This window comes from Schistocerca cancellata, chromosome 9 (genome assembly GCF_023864275.1).
Source record: "Schistocerca cancellata isolate TAMUIC-IGC-003103 chromosome 9, iqSchCanc2.1, whole genome shotgun sequence".
Classification (NCBI taxonomy): domain Eukaryota; kingdom Metazoa; phylum Arthropoda; class Insecta; order Orthoptera; family Acrididae; genus Schistocerca; species Schistocerca cancellata.
Window position 1 is genome coordinate 62,837,426 of NC_064634.1, and position 23,360 is coordinate 62,860,785.

A 23,360-nucleotide genomic window follows, 5' to 3' on the forward strand; every position below is an offset into this window, starting at 1 on the left:
CAACTTCGCACACCAACAACCATTCTTCACAATAGAGTCACAATATGTGGACAGTTGTAATGTCAGAACTTACTCAACTGGTACCACTATCAGCAGTTCACCTTATTTTGTGCATCTCTTTTTCTGCAGTTTACTACTGATTTTATGCATGTGCTGCTTGAGAGACAAATCACATACATCAGAGAAGGACGAGAAAGTCCCGACTCTTTAACAAATCACATTCTAAAGTATAAAATGGTTAAAATGTCTGATTACTTTACAAATCAGTTGATGTGCTAAATATTTGACGTTAAAATGTTTGAAATTATGCTTAAAGTTTGTTGGAAGTCACTAAGTGCTACCATTCTCAAATAATGGATATAAAGTACAGGCATCTGGTGCCATCATTTATGCTGCATCAAGACAAACACAGTTTCCACTTGAAATACTTGTGTTAAACGTATAATGTAAGATTATATCTCTTAATGAGCAGATTATAAGTGCATTTTAATTTTTTAAATTTGGTCAATAATTGTATGAAGTAATGAAAAATTTTTGTTGTCCCTGGATGTCGTAAGATAGGCCACCTAGAACTGGTATGGGATTCCAGGATAGTTGCTTAGGGATATAGATTATTGGGGATAAGATAATAACCTTAAAGGTAATAGGGAATGCACTACTAGGGCCATACATTGACACTTTTTTGTCTATTTTCTTGCTCTCTTGTATTAGAACATATGGAAGCAGACAATGGGGCAATGCAGCAGTGCTGCAAGGAACTAACCAATACATTTTACTGATCACAGATGTCAGGCAGTAACATTGATATGCAGCTACACTGTTTCTTTTTTTTTTTTTTTTAAAAAAAAAAAAGATTTCAAGTAAAACACCAGCAATATCAGTGATTGATTAGTTATCATTGTCTGTATAGAAGCATCTGAGGAAAACAGTTTCATAATCCTGGGCATATTGTAACTTAGTCCTCTTTTTCTTATTGACTTGCTATTAGGCAAGATGTACCAGGTAAAACAACATAGTTAAGAAAAAAACTTCAAGCACTATTTAGAAACTAATTGCCAATTTTTAAAATGTTTGATTTTTGATTTTATGAGAGATCATTATTCCTGCTGCAGTTAGTTACTTGTGCATTAACTCAACTGTACAAAATGGCTATATGCACGCAGTATAACATTGCATTTACATTCCCAGAATTAATATTTTCCCACTGTTTACGGCTATTTTTATTGCTAGCATCAAATTTCCTATGTCCACAATGATGACTTGGAACCGATTTAGTGTTAATATTTTTATAACTTTCCTGCAATTTATGATTTATGAAAAAACATCTCTGGAGGGGGGAAAAAAAAAGATATAAGTGATGCAAAATGGCGCTGGCATGGCAGTTGTCCATCAAGTAGTGCTTACAAACATTACATGGTTAAATTTCTTGACACCAGGGCGCTCTACTTAGAGGATCTGAACTGTAAATGGATAAAAGTTTGAACATTTCCTGCTGCTGCCAAGCTATACTTGGCACGGTGGCTGATGGGAGTAACTAGGTTTGTTTGAATAAAGATATCATGACCAATCACAACAATTTCCAAACTGTCTCTACCGCGAATGTGTAGCTTTGTGATTATCGTGACTGTCATGACACCTTTGTTGAACCACATTTAGCGTGTTTAATTGATTGGCCACTTGTAGCACTAGTTAACACCTTCATTGACTTTCCTTTACTGAAATGTTTTTGGTTTACACACAGCACCAATTACGTATTTTTACATGCTTAGCACCATGGGTTTCGAGTATTTATTCTTATTACGAAGAACAACATTTCCTTATGTATTTTTTGTGACGTTTCACAAGCAAACAATGTGAGTGATAGTTTGCATATAAATGGTTTCTACATAGCTAAGGAGGAACAGTACCTGATAACCTCCAAAAGACAACTAAAGACAACTACAATGCAAGACACATTAAAAACATCTCCCCAAAATCTTGTCAAAAATGTGGGGTAATTCACAAAACTTTAAAACATGAACCACATTCGTTTGTGTTGTGGGTTGGCAGGAGAGCCAACACCGGGTACTAGAGGAAGCCGAAAGGCACGCGTTTTAGCTCACGCAGGCTGGTGTGAGGTCTGGAACAGGACAAGGAATTTAGACTTTAGAAAAACGGACGTAGCTGGTGGAATACTTAACTTTAATCCATTAATGATGAGCGTCGCTCTTGACTGTACATGATTCAGTATCAATAGTAACTGGTAATGGCGCCTTGCTAGGTCGTAGCAAATGACGTAGCTGAAGGCTATGCTAACTATCGTCTCGGCAAATGAGAGCGTATTTTGTCAGTGAACCATCGCTAGCAAAGTCGGTTGTACAACTGGGGCGAGTGCTAGGAAGTCTCTCTAGACCTGCTGTGTGGCGGTGCTCGGTCTGCAATCACTGATAGTGGTGACACGCGGGTCCGACGTATACTAACGGACTGTGGCCGATTTAAATGCTACCACATAGCAAGTGTGGTGTCTGGCGGTGACACCACAGTTTGATCATTACATAAAATAGACTGCAGATCCGCTGCCAAATACTCTTGACAAAGGCAACATATGGTTTGTGTATCCACTCTGCAGTAATCCAATACTGAGAGTCAGTCATAATGTCACCTATATCTTTAACACGAGCTGATCCATTTGGCTATGTTTTAATCACTTAACTGAAGTGTCAAATAATTCCACATTTATGACTCTTGTCATAAACTGTGTCTATTCAGTGACTTGCGCTTCTGTAATCTTTACATACGTTAACCTTCAAACATTGATGTTAATACATGCTGTACTTACAGAATCATATTTCCCAAAGTAGAAGTTACTATTTTCTTGCATGCTATTTGTTATTCATCGTCAAAGAAGTGTTTAAAACATTGCTGAATGAAATAGTAAGCACACTTGACAAAGGCAAAATGTGAGCAAACAACATCATTTTTGTGTATCAACTCTATGTTAATTCAATACTGAGAATCACAGTGACAACACCATCTATATCTTTACCACAAACTGTTCCAGTCTGCTATGTTTTAATCACATAACTGAAGTGTCAAATAATTCCATACTTATGACACTTATTAATATGTCTATTCAGTGACTTGTGCTTCTGTAATCTTTTACATACATTAGGCTTCAAATATTGATTGTACACATATGCAAAGTTTTACAGATAAATGGTATACTGTAAAAGGCAGGCTTTAAGTAGGGCTTTTTTCTAAAATTTTAAAGCGTGCAAATGTAAATTATTTTAAGAAAATTTTATATTTTACTACATACAAACAAGATCACGTCAGTCAATTGTGAGAGTAAATAATACTGATAATGTATTATTTGCCAACAGCATTTGGCAGCTTACAAATTATGAATATGGATGAAGATACTCATGTGTTTTCTGAGTGATGCATGTGAGAAAATTTCTTGGGCACCAAGCCTTTTCACTAATTCAACTGAGCTTTTTACACTCAATAACAGGAAAGTTTACACTTTCTGAATTTAATGTTAGATGTAATTCATTAGAGCCAAAAGGCCATCATATTTTTAAAGAAAGAAAGAAACTGCAATCAAATATAAAGGAAAAAAGTGAAGATGGTGAAGAGCAGTTACAAAAATAGTTTAAAAAATTCAGTCTGTTACACAGGAAAACTTGAACAGTTATATTGTCCGAGTATAATGTTAGTATGTTTGAGAGATGAATGACTAGTCTATTATGAATGGTGAGCGGGGAAAAAAAAATCAGTAACAGGAAACAATGAACATTCAACAGAACTGAATATGTAACAATAAAAAGTTCTACTGTGTTAATAAGTAAACAAGAAAACAAAGTAATTATATTCTTATATTACAACAAAAAATAACACTACAAAGGAAAAAGCTATACCCAAATTACTTTAAAAAATTCAGCATATAAACATGATCATGGTACATTGAAGTAGCTTTGTGATGGCTAGGTATTGTTACTAAATATTTTGTGGCAAACGCCTCTTATAAAGTGCCATAATAAATTGTCATAATTGTTCATTATTATGAAAAAGAAAAAATGATGCCCAAGAATGAGCTATCTAAACTGTTACTCACAGCTATATTTGTATAGGCACTGCGTGACAGGAACTCTAGTAATTTTTCCTTGGCTTGCTTCTCAGCAAGACGAGCTTTGATAAGCTCATCCTTTAATCTCTCTGCTTCTGCTGCCCGTCTCTCTGATTCGTCAACTAACCTTGCAGTCAACATTTCAGCTTCCCTCGTCTTTCGTTCCAAATGAACTTTCTCCTCTTCTGTCTGTAATGAAGTTCAGAACAGAATTATTACTACATGACCTGCCACAGCCAAAGCTGTTGTTGTGAATTATTTGGTCTCAAGTATAAAAACAGTGCACTGAGAGATTAAATAAGAAGAAGGCTGAAATTTCTGGAAGAACTTGGTATGTGAGAACAATCAACGAGAAAGGTCAACTAGAAAATATGAAGAAAGAAATGAAGAGATATAACATGAGTGTTTTAGAACTTTGTGAAGTGTGATGGGAAGGAGATGGAGAGTTAGTTTCTGGAGAGTATAAGATGATTTACAAGAAGAATCTGAATAAGAACATAATCCAGATAATGCCTGTCAGTAACACAATGAGACTAATGAAGGTACTGAGTTACCCTGTTGGCACCTGATTTGTTCAAGTGTAGACACCTACATTGGAAGCAAATGAGGTAGAGGTTCAGACAGAAGAAGTGTTTGAAGAAAATGGGAAAGGTCAAATAGGAACAGTGATGATGGGGCACTGGAACAGTGTGGTGGTGCGCTGTACGCATGAAATGTTGTTGGAGATTATGGACTAGGACAATGGAATGAAAGAGGAGATAAACTGGTAGAATTTCGTTAGAGCCTTGGCTTTGTAATTACCAACACCTGATTCAGGAATCATAAGCAAATACATGGAAAAGCCCAAGTCATAAAGCCAGGTATCAGATAGATTACATTTTAACCAATCAAAGATTTAGAAATAGCATCACAATGTCTAAGACTTTCCCTGGAGCCGATGCCAATAAGATCAAAACTTGCTTGTAGCAGATATAAGAGCTGGGCTGAAATGTATTAAAAACAAACAACTTTTAAAGAAGTGGAATCGCTATACATGGAATGAGCCATATAATTGGATCCGTGAATCAAATCACTATGCAACAGCTCTTGGTGGCCAGGCGACACAGACTGGGGCGGTTTGCAAATTCCGTGTATAGCGATTTTATGACTATGATGTCATATGGCATCAATGTAATACCAAAACTGGTAACATACAAGAAGTTCATAAAATTAATTTCTACAATACATATGGCTGTTGGTAAATTATTGCATCAAGAAATTAACTGATCTGGATCAACCGGACTTCCACTTTTGATACAGCAAACAATATTCTACAATACATAAGGCTGTTGGTAAATTATTGCATCAAGAAATACATGCCAGCCGTTGTCCCACAATCCATAATGGATCAACAGAGATCAGTTAATTGTGAAACTTGTGTGTTTTTGTTCAGCTTTTATTAAAGTATTCTGTTAGCTTATTTAATAATTTTTAAATGCTTTTACAGGTTTAAAATCATCATAGAAACACTCTGCATTAATATTGCTGGTTATCTCATGAGAAGTACAAATTATTTAAAACATTGTTGATGTTCAATATAAAAAACAACACAAAAGCAGCAAAAATGTATTTCTGGGGAATAACTGTCTTGATTATGGCAATATGTTATGATGCAGTTTCTCAGAGAGCAATATTCATGCAAATTTTCTATACTTTTTCTGGCGAGAACAACTTTAGGGTTAATTTTTGTATAATTGGACCTAATTACATTTCTTTTTTATACTAACAATATTAAACTCAGATGTGCCGGTTCATGTGCATTTAGTTCAGACCAAGATTTTAAAATAGGCATAAGGATCGAAAGCAAAGGCCACTCACACAGACCTTTACTTGCAAGCCGCTAGTTGCCACCATCTGGCACAGACAATGGGTGTTTTGAAGACATCGATTCACTGAGCCCATGTCATATCTGATACCAATAGTTTGCAAATGGAACTGGCGCACCTGCACATTGTGTTTCTGAAGAACGGGTATTCATCCCAGCAAGTGGAGAAAGTGCTGCAGTCCTGTAAGAGACAGAGCGAAGAAGAGGAAGAGGCCTTTAAAACAACTGCCTATTTACCATAATTGGTAATATCTCACTGCAAATAGGCAGAATACCAAGAAAATATAATGTGAAAGCAATCTTTTGCCCTCCTGCGAAAATTTCGTCACTGATGGGATCTGTCAAAGACGACCTAGAGTAGTGCAAAGCAGGTGTTTACAGGATTCCTTGCGAATGCAGCAAATCTTTTGTAGGGCAAATGACATATTGTGCAGGATTGCATTGTAGAACATCAGTGACATACTCACTTCCTTCAGCCTTGTAAGTCTGCCATCACCGAACACTGTACTTCCACTGGTCATGTAATGAATTGCTGTGAGACCAAAATTGTGGCCCATACGTCTGTTCTGTTATTAATGAATCCATGGAAATATGACTGTCTGACAGTGAGTCTCTTATTAATTGAGACGGTGGTTTTAAATTGAATTCAGCATGGAATCCAACCATTGAAAAACTTCAAATCCTCCGTAGCCAGTGTAGTACTGTGATCGAATTGATATCGATGCAGTGAGTTTTCACTAAAGAGGGCGCGTAGTGCAGCGGAATCTAACACGCTCAAGTAGTGGATATGCAATGCTAAGTGAATCCACCACGCATGTGCTGGCAGGGCTGTAAATACCAAAGCTCAGTGCGTTTTCGCCAGTATCACCTGACGATGGCCAGAAGACTTTGGGCCAAAATATTGTGGCAGGAAGTTACAAACATCTGGCAGTTGGCCTGAAATTTTGCAGAACAGTAATAAGTTACTTTTACTTTTACTTTTAGATTTTCAGTAAATGTACGTTAGACATAGTACAAAAACAGATTTACGCATTACATTCACGTGCCCTTTGCAAGTTAACCTTTTCATAACATATGTAAATTACAAAAAATGTAAACATGTCAAAGGAATAACTACATACAAATATATTGAACATTTTTAATCTATTTATATTAGAAAAAAGTTCAATATCTTTTTAAATGTAGTTACTGGTTGACATGTTTATATTTTTGCAATGTGCACACAGATTGAAAATGTTGGTGAAGAGAAATCAAATCTACTGTGTCTATCCATGTTTGTCCAACATGAATTACCAAGACTGCAAGTCTCCACAACAGCAGACAGAAAAAGTAAATTATTTTTGACAACTGCTTTATTTTAGTCACATTTATTTCATCATGAGACTAAAATATATTTACATGGGTGAATAAAATATAAAGGGGATTTTATTCAAAAATCATTTATTGAAAAACAAAAGGCAGTTACAGTTTATGTTTCCACACAGTTTCCAACTTTAGAAACACATTTTTCCCAGTGACAAGGGAGAATGAAGCTTGTTTCTTCAGGAGCCAATCACACACAAATTCCTCCACACCCTCATAATCTTCAAATCAATGCCTTCTAGAACTTCTTTCAGAGGTCCAAATAGAAGCTGCATGGTGACAGGTCTGGGCTATACGAAGGATTGTCAAGTTGAGTCCAGTGCATTTCCTGACATTTGGAGACAGAGTTTCAGTATGGGGCCTGACATTGTCTTGGAGGAAGGTGACCTGTCAAATCAGTTGGTCTCATCTTTTGTGGTGATATGCATCCCTCACCTCCTTCAACAGCTAGTAGCAATACATAGCACTGAGCATGCGTTACTAATGGAAAAAAAAAAAAAAATCAATGAGCAAAATCTTTGCCAGTCGGGAAAGGGGGGAGGGGGGGGGGGGCAAAAAATATAATAATAATAATAATAATAATAATGATTGAAAGAAAGTTGCCAGATGACAGCTGACTCTTGGCTTTCACTGGGGCTCCCTCCCTTTTCCTCCACCCTGACTTGTTTGTATTTGGGTGTTTCATCGTAGGTAATGATCAGATTAATAAAATGAGAGACCTTTTTTCATAAACCTTGCTGTAAACCCCTGACAGACTTCCAAATGTCTCAACTTCTTTTCGGTCAAAAGGCAAGGGACCTATCTGGAACACACTTTACGAAATTGTAGGACATTTGTGATGATCGCTTGACAGCTCCCATAACTTATTCCGATCTGCTATGTGATTTTCAATACTCTCGCCTGTCAGTCGCCTTAAAAAATGTCAGGAACAGCATGAATATTTTCGTCTGTAATGTTGGTCTGAGGACAGCAATTGTGTTGCCAAATTTTCCACACGTTCTCAATCTTCCTGGAACTCTTTAGGCCAGACAAAAACATGTGACCTTGACAATGATCACTGAACTGTGCACTCAGCCTCCGGAAACTTTCCAAACTTTAACTCCTTCACAAGACAGAAATTTTAAAATTATGCATAGTACAGAGGAGGGGTCCACCTTTTGCTCCTGTGTCATTAGCATTACTGATGAAGCTGTTATATGTACGTGATGGCCAGCTCCCCCCACTCCTAATAGCACCACACAACAATACTAGAAGTGTGGGTACAGTCCTACCACCTGTTGATGCTCAGGAACAAAAATCCCCTTTATATTTGATTCATCCTTGAATTTAAAAGGGCCAATGGGAACTACCATGTAAGAATAAAAACAGAATATGTTAAGCGCCTGAAGACATGACTTCTTGTCTCAAAATACATTGTGCCTTAAATAAAACCACTTTTGTTACTAAAGGCTGAAGTTCTTTCCTTTACATTTTATGAATACCACCTTTCATATTTTCTTTGGTAATGTTTGCAGTTTTGTCATACAAGAAAAACATAATGCCTATTATGTAACAAGCTGTGATGTGAATATAGTAATGGATAGTCCTTAGTAGAATACAACTAATTTATGGATTAAAGGTAACCACTCACCAAAAAGCTGACATGCTGAGTCATTGATAGGCATAGAAACAAGACAGAACATTGCCAGCTTTTGGACGAGTCCTCATTCACAGTAACAAGGTACACTTATATCAATACTGCTATAGTGCCCAGTTGAATAAACTGTGCCAGCACTGCAGCTCCCTCACTACAAGCAAGCTGCATTGTTAGTACAATATAATCCGTCAGAAAAATGTAGCTGTACAGATGTATGTTTATTCTATAGATCTAAATAAGTATTTGATTGAAAGCTAGCAACATTCTCAGTCCCGTTTATGTGCTTGTCGACAACTCGACGTCTCAATTATTCAGTAAGTTGTGATGTCTTATAGCTTAACAGAGTGATTGCACTTTAGTATCTCCTTATATCTACAGAACAAAAACAAAATTTATAAATATTACATGCAGACATGTAGCAATCAAAACACGTTATTTCATATTTACTGGCAGCCTACACACTCACTTTCATAGCCCCAAGCCTCAGCCGCGTAATTTCCTGTTCGGCTTCTGCAGCCTTCTGACTGAGCAGCATCGCTTCTTCTTCAGCTACCCTAGACTTCTCTGCCAGCAGGTCGGCTGTTTCCTCTGAGCGTCTCTGGAAAGAGTGTCAAAACATAGTTGGTTTCACTAACAAATGGCAATGATTTTCGTTTATATTTTGCTATATTCAGTGCAGCTTAGACTACAGCACCCACACAATTATGTAGTCACAGAAGCAGTACTAAATATTTACATAAATATGTGCAAATAACAGACCATGAGATCAAGGAAGACTTTATGACTTTCACTCATAATTATGCAAATATCAGTATATACAAAATATGGACTACTTGTGCATCTCACATATTGAACACGTCCATGAAGTATTTTATGGCTGCAACAAGGCTGGTAAATACAGGTAAATAACAGCAACACAACTGATTTCTCAGATGAATGTTGCTAGAAGAGGAAAATATTTTGTGCGTAGGACTGCATTAGATAGTACTTTTTTTTTTTTTTTTTTAGCACCATATATCAACAAACAAAAGAGTAAGGGATAGACAAGCAGGGAAAATCCACATCCATATTTAGACTCCATGCGTTGACGTTATTTCTAAAGCGGGCCGGAGTCACTTACATACAATCACTGCTGACTTGCAGTCATGAACGTAGCACAGGAAAAAGACATACTTGTTTGTCTGTGTAGGTATTAGGATCAATAGAGAGAGTTCTTCTCAATTGCTGTATGATATATGCATTGTGAAAAGGATAAAGCCCTTTTGATGAAAATGAAAATTTATGACACTGAAGATGCCACTAACAATCGTTTTAGATTGTATTTAACACTTTGTAGACCAAGCTAGAGCACAGCTTAGGGTACGACCCTGTGTTAAAAAGACCACCCGAGTATAGGTTGGGCCGCAATTTTCTTGACACACAAGCTATCTGTCACTCGAAAACTGGACTCATTGAATATGAGAACAATGTACAGAAGTCTCATTACCTGTCCCTTGACTGGTGCTGCCTTCTGTTGTTACTTTTTAGAATTATTCCAAAAGAAACATCAGCAAACATAACAGCTGCTGTCGCATCACACTGATTCAGTATTGTGGATGTATTCATTAGGTTTCGCAGTTCACTGTAATTCTGCTACAACTACATCATGTTTTTTAAATAAGCAAGAAAATTTTGATGATCTGGAGGAAGGCATTGCTCAATAATTCCCCCCCACCTTTTTTTAAGGATAGTTATACTTTCGTCATCATTATTTTATAAAATTTGTAATCTATCAAAGAACTAAGTAGATCTTGAAGCTTTGTCTTTTTTTTAGCATGAAGATACATCTGTTAAACATGTGCCAGTAACGTTTTACATAACGGCATAAATGGCCAGATTCCTAGGCCCGATATTCTTGTAAGTGGCTGGTCAACAAAGTGTTAACTAATATGAAGCAGCAAGTGATGTTATATCACTTTATCAGTTGCATAAAAGAATACCTTCCAAGGTAAGGAAGACTCCAGTCCTTGTAACACATACGGAGTATCTGAGCATTACTAAATCTTCAATTCTGTGAAACAAATCTCTTCTACTGGAAGCTATGAACCAAAACAAGAGAAAATAATTCAAATAAACATGGGCTTTTAAATATTATACAGAAATGTGCAACACGATTAGACATGATGCATATCCTCCAACCTATTTCAGGAAATAGGCATATTTACAACTGTCCGTCAACATAACAGCAATGTGAAAAGTTGCCAGACACAGAGTTTAATAAAAATTGTTTTTGTTATGCTGAACAAAGTCAGTCAAGAGTCAACTTGATCTGCAGAACAGTTTCATTTATACAGCCTTTTCAAATACCATAGTCATGTTGTGTGCGTGTTTTGGTCAAATTGACAAAGTGATGCCTTGGACATAATAAGGTGATTCTTTTGCCCAGTAAAGCAAATTCATCTGTAATGGATGTAGGTCTACAAGATGTCTGCTACTTCAGTTTCAACAGTGAAAAAATAAATGACTGAATTAGAATATGACTGTATTTCTCCTCAAGATGATCCACATGAAGGACATACCAAAATTACAACTACATAAAAAAGTCAGGAATCTGTGCAATATGGTACTAGATAATCAGCAGTTAAAATGTGTGAAATAGCTGACATCATAGACCCCCTAGAAGAGAGAACATAATGTATCTTATATGAAGAATTAACAGTGGAAACCTTTTATGCATGATTGGTGATCCATTTGTTGAAAGCTGACTGAAAGCAAACATAACATGCACATCCTGAAAGTCTTAAAAAGAATGCAACTGATTTACTGTGCCAGTCTGTTACTACTACTGAGATGTGGACCCACCACTCCATGCCAGGAATGCATGAGTAATCAAAGCAGTGACTGGAAGCTCATGGCCTTGAACAGTTTTTACAAGAACTCAAAATAAATATTTATTATTGATTATCTGGAAGATACTTTTGTGTTGGAAGATGGAAATCTCAGCAGATTGTGTGTGCAACAGAAAACAGTGTTCGCCAGCTTTCAAGCATGACTCCTTTTCTAGTAGAAAGTACACACATTTACATGCACTGCCATGGTTGTGGCGAGACTGTTTATTGATTATTTATTATTGAGAGCAGTTCCCTCAGCTGATGGAAGCAAAGAGGGGGGTAGGGAAAGGCACAAAAGGCAAGGAGGATGTAGCAGGATAGTACGAGGCAGCACAAGTGGGAAAGACAGATGACTCTTTGGTTGTACAACAAGACAGAAGAGATTCTGAGGTGCTGGAGAAAAAGAGAGAGAAAGAAGGGAGAGGGGGAGAAGAGAAGAAGGTGTAGATGGAGAAGGAGAAAGTGAGAAGGATAAAGAGAGGGGAGAGGGGAGGGGAAGAGAGGGAAAGGGGGAAAGAGGGAGGGAGTGGGGGGAGAGGGAGGGAGTGGGGGGAGAGGGAGGGAGTGGGGGGAGAGGGAGGGAGGGGGGAGAGGGAGGGAGTGGGGGGAGAGGGAGGGAGGGGGAGAGGGAGGGAGGGGGAGAGGGAGGGAGAGGGGGAGAGAGAGAGAGAGAGAGAGAGAGAGAGAGAGAGAGAGAGAGAGATGCATGGAGGGAGGAAGAGTGGTGGGAGAAGGCAGAGCACACTCTGGATTGGGAAGTAGTGGTGTGGACAGAAGAGAAAATGAAAAAGATAAGGTGAGGCAGTGAGAAAAAGGTTAGCAGAGGTTAAGGCCAGGCGGACTGTTGTGCGGAAGAGAGAAGTTCCATCTACGTTGTTCAGAGAAACCTGTTGCTGGATGGGAGTATATAAATAGCATGCAAAGAGAAGCAGCTCTGGAAGTCATTTGTGTTGTGGTGTGCACCGTGTCTGGCAACTGGATGGTCAAGTATGCAGTTCACCACAGCATGGCAGTAGCCATTCATGAGAGTAGGTAGTTGATTACCTGTAATGTTGACACAGAATGCTGCATGGGAATTGCAGCAAAGCTGATATAAAATGTTGCTGCTTTCTCACATACTCCTGCCTTTTATAGGGTAGGAACCTATGAGTGGGATGCAGTAGGACATGGTGGGTCGGTGCACAAGGCAAGTTTTGCACCAGGTTTGCCAACAAGGAAATGAACCATGGGGTGCAGGGTTGGGAGAATAGGAACAGGGATGGACAAAATATTCTGTAAGTTGGGTGGGCAGCAGAACACAATTTTGAGGGATGTATAGGAGACATGCCTCCATCTCAACAGCTGTCCCCAATTCTATGTCAAGAAGTCTCCTCCAAACGGCCTCACCCCTTGTAGTTGCCACATCTGCAGTGGAAAGCAGGAGTTATTTAAATATACTGATAACCCTACCAGAGCCTCTGCTGACAGAGAACACCCTATCAATATCATCCATAAGTGAATTTCCCATGCCACCTCTCCCTCTTACATTAGTAAACCCCTTAACTAGCCACTGAGCAGCACTCCTATTTTCAATCAGTGCAGTATCGATGTGGTCTTCGTCAAAACACCCGACACACTGCTCACAGCTACACAGGAGAACATTTGGACCCCCCACCACTAAGCCATCAGAAGGTCACTCTTCTGTCGCCTGCTGTCTCTGACCAGGGGTAAATACAGGCCACCAGTTAATGCCGAATTAAAGGGACCCCACTGCCTGCGATTCTGATTGGGCAGTCCATCTTTTTAGGCAGCCACACTCAGAGCTTTGTTTAGACTCAGTGAATCCTTGAGCTTATATCAACCTTAGTATGGAAGATTGCTGTGAGGGAATTACACTGATGTATCACAATGCTTCTAAGCATTGCTACGTGTCAGTAACTTATCGGGTTGTATCAGCGTTCAAGACCATTATATATGTGGTGTATGTACTTTCAGGCATGTACAAAAGAAGAGACACCACTTTGATCCTGCATCCATCATAAATCAAGACACAAAGGAATGAATGACATTTAACTGCATAGACTGATTTACATCAGTGGGGAAAGTTGAAGAAGTGTACCGGACCAGGGTTCAAACCTGGGTCTCCTGCTTATCAGGTAGATGCTCTGACCACTAAGCCATCCGATCATAATGGTCATCACAACTTCACGGACTACCCTAGCATGACTCTTGTCAGACCCAAATTCTCAACTTAGTAGTGCCTCTGCCAGTTATCCTCATTACTCATGGTGTTTCACAGATGCCTGTAAGAGTTTGAGTGTGGTGTGCATCTGCACTGAAGGTATCACAGGCCAGTCTCATCTTAATTATATATGGCGGAATCAGCAAAATGCTGCGAATAATGAGGATAATGGGCAGGGGCACTACGTCAGTAGTGTGGGGATAAGTTGACAAACTAACAGAAGGCACAGTAGTGTAGTCTGTGAAGTTGCGTCCTGATGGCTTAGTGGTCAGATAATCTGTCTGGTAGCAGAAGACCTAGGTTTGAATCCAGATCCACCACAAATCTTCAACATTCCTCATTGATGTAAATCAGTGACTACTATGGAGCTAATTGTAGTTCATTCCTTTTTGCCACGATTAAAGACTATTTGTTTCTATCAAGAATATTACTCTCAGTACCACAGAAGGACCTACAGCAAAATGGCTCTGAGCACTATGGGACTTAACATCTATGGTCATCAGTCCCCTAAAACTTAGAACTACTTAAACCTAACTAACCTAAGGACAGCACACAACACCCAGCCATCACGAGGCAGAGAAAATCCCTGACCCCGCCGGGAATCGAACCTGGGACCTACAGCTCTTCAAAGTTATGTACATAGGTTGGAACTTAAATAATGGCAACACTGCTGTGGAGACACTATGCGATGGAAGCTACTATTGTCGCTGATAGCACATGTTGTTGACATACCAACCCTATCTCCGAGCAAATGGACTCGCCTGTCCCATGTCACCAGTGTGCACACAATCAAGGAAAAACAGTCACTTGTGAGCGAGCAGTCTAATGTAACAGTGTCACTATGTTTTCGAAACAGAAAAAACGGAGTTGGATCAAGATTGACTTTACCAGAGGTCATACAGCATAACAGTGTCATCAAGGTCTTCAAGAGGCATGCAGGGAATCGGCATTGCCGTACAGAACAGTGGGACGTTGGGTAAAAGCCTTCAATGAAGGTCGGCAGACTGTGGCAGACATGCATCGGACAGATTGTCCTAGCATCTCTGAAGAAGTAGTGCATGCTTTTGCCGCATTAGTGGACAGTGGTCGACGCCACATGATTCGTAAGCTCGCCCATGGAACCAGATTAGTACATATGACTGTGCTTCGCATCCTGAAGGAACAACTGGGCATGCGAAAAATTGCATCACGATGGGTTCCACATGACTTCACGAAAACGCAGAAATGGACGCACGCATTACAAGGCTGCTCAGATGCACTTGGAGTGCTATGAGCATGAAGGAGATGCTTTCTTACAATGTATCATAGCACTGGATGAGATATGGACTACATCATATGAGCCAAAACTGAAATGCCAATCCAATGAATGGCATCATTATGGGTTGCTGCGAAAGAGGAAAGTGCATCAGAGCCCCAGTATGGTGAAAGTTATGGTGATTCTCACTTACAACTGATGGTGTTATCCTAACGTATTACATTCCTCCACGGCGTTGGAGCATCACCTACGACCAGCTTTGTGAAAGAAGTAGCAACTCTTTCTGCGCAACCCACCCACCATTTTGCACGAGAATGCACGGGCGCATACAATGCAAGCTGTAGCTGCTCTGTTTGGTCGATGAGACTGGGAAGTACTGTAGCATCCACCATACTCCCAGACTTAAGTCCTTGTGACTCTGATTTGATTCTGAATATGAAGGAACCACTTCGTGGCATTCGCTTCAGAACTGTTCCAGAGATTTGACAGGCAGTAGACCGCTCCATTCGCACCATCAACAGAACAGGCTCTGCTAATGGTATACTATACCTTCCACATCACTGGCAACGGGTTCTCCACAACACTGGTGACTACTTTGACAGACAGTAACAGGTGCAGACATGTAACTCTCTTGTATCGGCTGTGAATAAATAGTTGCCACTATTTAAGTTCCAACCCTCATTTTTCAAATTCTGAAGGTGGCAGGGGTAAAATACAGGGAGCGAAAGGCTATTTACAGAAACCAGATGGCAGTTATAAGAGTCGAGGGGCATGAAAGGGAAGCAGTGGTTGGGAAAGGAGTAAGACAGGGTTGTAGCCTCTCCCCGATGTTATTCAATCTGTATATTGAGCAAGCAGTAAAGGAAACAAAAGAAAAATTCGGAGTAGGTATTAAAATTCATGGAGAAGAAGTAAAAACTTTGAGGTTCGCCGATGACATTGTAATTCTGTCAGAGACAGCACAGGACTTGGAAGAGCAGTTGAACGGAATGGACAGTGTCTTGAAAGGAGGATATAAGATGAACATCATCAAAAGCAAAACGAGGATAATGGAATGTAGTCAAATTAAGTCGGGTGATGCTGAGGGAATTAGATTAGGAAATGAGACACTTAAAGTAGTAAAGGAGTTTTGCTATTTAGGGAGTAAAATAACCGATGATGGTCGAAGTAGAGAGGATATAAAATGTAGACTGGCAATGGCAAGGAAAGCGTTTCTCAAGAAGAGGAATTTGTTAACATCGAGTATAGATTTAAGTGTCAGGAAGTCGTTTCTGAAAGTATTTGTATGGAGTGTAGCCATGTATGGAAGTGAAACATGGACGATAACTAGTTTGGACAAGAAGAGAATAGAAGCTTTCGAAATGTGGTGCTACAGAAGAATGCTGAAGATAAGGTGGGTAGATCACGTAACTAATGAGGAGGTATTGAATAGGATTGGGGAGAAGAGAAGTTTGTGGCACAACTTGACTAGAAGAAGGGATCGGTTGGTAGGACATGTTCTGAGGCATCAAGGGATCACCAATTTAGTATTGGAGGGCAGCGTGGAGGGTAAAAATCGTAGAGGGAGACCAAGAGATGAATACACTAAGCAGATTCAGAAGGATGTAGATTGCAGTAGGTACTGGGAGATGAAGAAGCTTGCACAGGATAGAGTAGCATGGAGAGCTGCATCAAACCAGTCTCAGGACTGAAGACCACAACAACAACCCTCATATATCTCAATCATTAAGTGTAAATATTGTAAATAAAATATTAATGCTTTACCTTTTTGCAGATGTCTTTAAATATGTCTGCTTGTGTCTGTATATGTGTGGATGGATATGTGTGTGTGTGCGAGTGTATACCCGTCCTTTTTTCCCCTAAGGTAAGTCTTTCCACTCCCGGGGACTGGAATGACTCCTTACCCTCTCCCTTAAAACCCACATCCTTTCGTCTTTCCCTCTCCTTCCCTCTTTCCTGATGAGGCAACAGTTTGTTGCGAAAGCTTGAATTTTGTGTGTATGTTTGTGTTCGTTTGTGTGTCTGTCGACCTGCCAGCACTTTCATTTGGTAAGTCACATCATCTTTGTTTATATATATATATATATATATTTCCCACGTGGAATGTTTCCCTCCATTATATATATATATATATATATATATATATATATATATATATATATATATATATAAAAACAAAGATGATGTGACTTACCAAATGAAAGTGCTGGCAGGTCGACAGACACACAAACGAACACAAACATACACACAAAATTCAAGCTTTCGCAACAAACTGTTGCCTCATCAGGAAAGAGGGAAGGAGAGGGAAAGACGAAAGGATGTGGGTTTTAAGGGAGAGGGTAAGGAGTCATTCCAGTCCCGGGAGCGGAAAGACTTACCTTAGGGGGAAAAAAGGACGGGTACACACTCGCACACACACACATATCCATCCACACATATACAGACACAAGCAGACATATTTAAAGACAAAGAGTTTGGGCAGAGATGTCAGTCGAGGCAGAAGTGCAGAGGCAAACTATTATAACTATATATATATATATATATATATATATACTATATATATATATATATATATATAAAAATAAAAAGAAAGATGATGAGACTTACCAAACAAAAGCGCTGGCAGGTCGATAGACACACACAAACAAACACAAACATACACATATATATATATATATATATATATATATATATATGGTTGGGGAGGGGGGGTGACGGTGAGGGAGCTACTACTCGTTTCATAATTAGTTTTCATTGCTTGTACTCTTGGGTCAGTTTTTTGGTCCATTCTTCATTCATAGGGTCCTCTGGTTTTTGCTTCAAATTGTCACAAAAGGGTGAAGGATGAAAGACATCTGAGAATTCTCCTCATGAAATACATCTGAGAAGGAGACTTCTCAGATGTATTTCATCCTTCATCCTTTTGTTCCACCTTGGTGTTTCTTGCTCTCTACTCTCATGGTTGTCTTCTCAAAGGTCTTTGTTGCTTCTGCAACAAAGGCTTCCCGAAACTCATTTCACTCTTCTTCACCATTTCTTGTGGTACTGGTAAATTATCCACTGTTATTTGTACATACGCAGTCAGCTTTTCCACATTATTTAACTCCTAGCTCTTTCTCTTCTGTTTTCTTTGCAGTCTCACCTTGCAACCGCAGTGTATCTCCTTGTTCTATCATTTGTAAAACAATGGAATGCCAACAACTCGCATACAGCCGAATAATGTGTGGCACGTAGGACTACCAGGAAGAGTGTTCACTAGCTTTCAAGATCTGGCTCTTTTTCTAGTTGAAATTACACACATTTATGCACACAAACACACACTACCACAGCTGTGGCAACACTCATTATTGATTATCGATTACTGAGAGCACTTGCCTAGGCTGATGGGTGTTAGTAAGGAGTAAGGAAGAACACACAAGGCAAAGGGGGTGCAAAGGGGGTGGGGTAGTGTGAGGCAGGAGTGGGAAAGACAGACAAATCAGTGCTAGCGGCTGCACAACATGACCAAAGGAGTTTCGAGGGGTACAGGGGTAGAGAGAGAAAACATGGGGATTCGGGGGGGGGGGGGGGGGGGGAGGGGAGAGAGAGAGAGAGAGAGAGAGAGAGAGAGAGAGAGAGAGAGAGAGACCGACCCTGCAGGGGAGAGGAAGAGGGGAAAAGTTGGTGGGAGAAGGCAGTAAACGATTTGGATATGGAATGAGTAATGTGGACAAAAACAAAAGAGAAAACAAAAAAAGCTGGGGTGAGATAATGGGAAACAACTTAGCAGAGGTTTAGGCCAGGGGATTAGCAAGAATGCAGGGGAGACAATTGTCACCTGCGTGGTTCAGAGAAACTTGTGCTGGAAGGAACTAAGTGAAGTGAAGTAACTGTTGAAGTCATTTGTGTTGTGGTGTGCAGCATGTTCAAGAACAGGAGGGTCAAGTTTGATGGTGGTCATTCATGTGAGTAGACAGTTGGTTACTTGTAATGTCCACATAACCACATAAAATACTGTACTGTAATTAAGCGTAGCTGCTATATAACATGGTTGTTTTTTTGCATGGCCGTGCCTTTTATATGATAGGAACATGTCAGTGTGCTTTGGTAGGAGGTGGTGGTTGGATGGAACCGGTCTCGCACGTGGGGTTATCGTCAAGAGAATGATCCATAAGGGTCCAGAGTTGGGAGGAGGATTGCAACAGGGATGGACAAGGTTATTCTGTAGTGTGGGTGGGCAGTGGAACACTACTTTGGGTGTTGTGGGCGGGATTTTGGGTATGATATCCCTCATCTTAGGGCACAGTGAGATTGTTGAAGCCCTGCTGGAGGCTGTAGTTGAGCGTTTGAAGCCCAGGATGATACTGGGTGAAGTGTTAGTTTAGTTGAGTGGTCTTTAAATATGTCTGCTTGTGTCTGTATATGTGTGGATGGATGTGTGTGTGTGTGTGTGTGTGTGTGTGTGTGTGTGTGTGTGTGCGCGCGCGAGTGTATACCCGTCCTTTTTTCCCCCTAAGGTAAGTCTTTCCACTCCCGGGACTGGAATGACTCCTTACCCTCTCCCTTAAAACCCACATCCTTTCGTCTTTCCCTCTCCTTCCCTCTTTCCTGATGAGGCAACAGTTTGTTGCGAAAGCTTGAATTTTGTGTGTATGTTTGTGTTCGTTTGTGTGTCTGTCGACCTGCCAGCACTTTCATTTGGTAAGTCACATCATCTTTGTTTTTATATATATATATATATATATATATATATATATACATACCTAAAAACAAAGATGATGTGACTTACCAAATGAAAGTGCTGGCAGGTCGACAGACACACAAACGAACACAAACATACACACAAAATTCAAGCTTTCGCAACAAACTGTTGCCTCATCAGGAAAGAGGGAAGGAGAGGGAAAGACGAAAGGATGTGGGTTTTAAGGGAGAGGGTAAGGAGTCATTCCAGTCCCGGGAGTGGAAAGACTTACCTTAGGGGGAAAAAAGGACGGGTATACACTCGCGCGCGCACACACACACACACACACACACACACACACACACACACACACACACACACACATCCATCCACACATATATATATATATATATATATATACATACCTAAAAACAAAGATGATGTGACTTACCAAATGAAAGTGCTGGCAGGTCGACAGACACACAAACGAACACAAACATACACACAAAATTCAAGCTTTCGCAACAAACTGTTGCCTCATCAGGAAAGAGGGAAGGAGAGGGAAGACGAAAGGATGTGGGTTTTAAGGGAGAGGGTAAGGAGTCATTCCAGTCCCGGGAGCGGAAAGACTTACCTTATGGGGAAAAAAGGACGGGTATACACTCGCACACACACACATATCCATCCACACATATACAGACACAAGCAGACATATTTAAAGACAAAGAGTTTGGGCAGAGATGTCAGTCGAGGCAGAAGTGCAGAGGCAAAGATGTTGTTGAATGACAGGTGAGGTATGAGTGGCGGCAACTTGAAATTAGCGGAGATTGAGGCCTGGTGGATAACGGGAAGAGAGGATATGTTGAAGAGCAAGTTCCCATCTCCGGAGTTCGGATAGGTTGGTGTTAATAGGAAGTATCCAGATAACCCGGACGGTGTAACACTGCGCCAAGATGTGCTGGTCGTGCACCAAGGCATGTTTAGCCACAGGGTGATCCTCATTACCAACAAACACTGTCTGCCTGTGTCCATTCATGCGAATGGACAGTTTGTTGCTGGTCATTCCCACATAGAATGCATCACAGTGTAGGCAGGTCAGTTGGTAGATCACGTGGGTGCTTTCACACGTGGCTCTGCCTTTGATTGTGTACACCTTCCGGGTTACAGGACTGGAGTAGGTGGTGGTGGGAGGGTGCATGGGACAGGTTTTACACCGGGGGCGGTTACAAGGGTAGGAGCCAGAGGGTAGGGAAGGTGGTTTGGGGATTTCATGGGGATGTACTAAGAGGTTACGAAGGTTCGGTGGACGGCGGAAAGACACTCTTGGTGGAGTGGGGAGGATTTCATGAAGGATGGATCTCATTTCAGGGCAGGATTTGAGGAAGTCGTATCCCTGCTGGAGAGCCACATTCAGAATCTGATCCAGTCCCGGACAGGATACTTTCCGGGACTGGATCAGATTCTGAATGTGGCTCTCCAGCAGGGATACGACTTCCTCAAATCCTGCCCTGAAATGAGATCCATCCTTCATGAAATCCTCCCCACTCCACCAAGAGTGTCTTTCCGCCGTCCACCGAACCTTCGTAACCTCTTAGTACATCCCCATGAAATCCCCAAACCACCTTCCCTACCCTCTGGCTCCTACCCTTGTAACCGCCCCCGGTGTAAAACCTGTCCCATGCACCCTCCCACCACCACCTACTCCAGTCCTGTAACCCGGAAGGTGTACACAATCAAAGGCAGAGCCACGTGTGAAAGCACCCACGTGATCTACCAACTGACCTGCCTACACTGTGATGCATTCTATGTGGGAATGACCAGCAACAAACTGTCCATTCGCATGAATGGACACAGGCAGACAGTGTTTGTTGGTAATGAGGATCACCCTGTGGCTAAACATGCCTTGGTGCACGACCAGCACATCTTGGCGCAGTGTTACACCGTCCGGGTTATCTGGATACTTCCTATTAACACCAACCTATCCGAACTCCGGAGATGGGAACTTGCTCTTCAACATATCCTCTCTTCCCGTTATCCACCAGGCCTCAATCTCCGCTAATTTCAAGTTGCCGCCACTCATACCTCACCTGTCATTCAACAACATCTTTGCCTCTGCACTTCTGCCTCGACTGACATCTCTGCCCAAACTCTTTGTCTTTAAATATGTCTGCTTGTGTCTGTATATGTGTGGATGGATATGTGTGTGTGTGCGAGTGTATACCCGTCCTTTTTTCCCCATAAGGTAAGTCTTTCCGCTCCCGGGACTGGAATGACTCCTTACCCTCTCCCTTAAAACCCACATCCTTTCGTCTTCCCTCTCCTTCCCTCTTTCCTGATGAGGCAACAGTTTGTTGCGAAAGCTTGAATTTTGTGTGTATGTTAGTGTTCGTTTGTGTGTCTGTCGACCTGCCAGCACTTTCATTTGGTAAGTCACATCATCTTTGTTTTTAGGTATATTTTTCCTTCAGGGAATGTTTCCTTCTATTATATATATATATATATATAGAAAGATGATGAGACTTACCCAACAAAAGCGCTGGCAGGTCGATAGACACACAAATAAACACAAACATACACACAAAACTCTAGCTTTCGCAACCAATGGTTGCCTCGTCAGGAAAGAGGGAAGGAGAAGGAAAGACAAAAGGATTGGGTTTTAAGGGAGAGGGTAAGGAGTCATTCCAATCCCGGGAGCGGAAAGACTTACCTTAGGGGGCAAAAAGGACAGGTTTACACTCGCACACACACACATATCCATCCACACATACACAGACACAAGCAGACATTTGTAAAGGCAAAGAGTTTGGGCAGAGATGTCAGTCGGGACGGAAATACAGAGGCAATGATGGTGTTGAAAGACAGGTGAGGTATGAGCGGCGGCAGATTGAAATTAGCGGAGATTGAGGCCTGGCGGATAGCGAGAAGAGAGGATATGCTGAAGGGCAAGTTCCCATCTCCGGAGTTCTGACAGGTTGGTGTTAGTGGGAAGTATCCAGATAACCCGGACGGTGTAACACTGTGCCAAGATGTGCTGGTCGTGCACCAAGGCATGTTTAGCCACAGGGTGATCCTCATTACCAACAAACACTGTCTGCCTGTGTCCATTCATGCGAATGGACAGTTTGTTGCTGGTCATTCCCACATAGAACGCTTCACAGTGTAGGCAGGTCAGTTGGTAAATCACGTGGGTGCTTTCACACGTGGCTCTGCCTTTGATCGTGTACACCTTCCGGGTTACAGGACTGGAATAGGTGGTGGTGGGAGGGTGCATGGGACAGGTTTTACACCGGGGGCGGTTACAGGGGTAGGAGCCAGAGGGTAGGGAAGGTGGTTTGGGGATTTCATAGGGATGAACTAAGAGGTTACGAAGGTTAGGTGGACGGC

The 23,360-nt window shown here is 40.9% G+C and overlaps 1 protein-coding gene and 1 non-coding gene across 2 annotated transcripts in view; both read right to left on the reverse strand.

The window, feature by feature from the left end:
* The window catches only part of LOC126100209 (merlin), a 170,593-nt gene that overhangs the window by 68,739 nt on the left and 78,494 nt on the right, over positions 1-23,360 (reverse strand). Inside the window, exons 8-9 of the mRNA XM_049910771.1 lie at positions 9,437-9,568; positions 4,097-4,297 (exon numbers count right to left, since the gene is read on the reverse strand). Coding sequence (XP_049766728.1) covers positions 4,097-4,297; positions 9,437-9,568 — 333 coding nt within the window. The remainder of the gene's footprint in view (positions 1-4,096; positions 4,298-9,436; positions 9,569-23,360) is intronic.
* On the reverse strand, positions 13,934-14,006 carry Trnai-gau (transfer RNA isoleucine (anticodon GAU)). The gene has a single exon. It is a non-coding gene; the product is annotated as a tRNA-Ile (tRNA).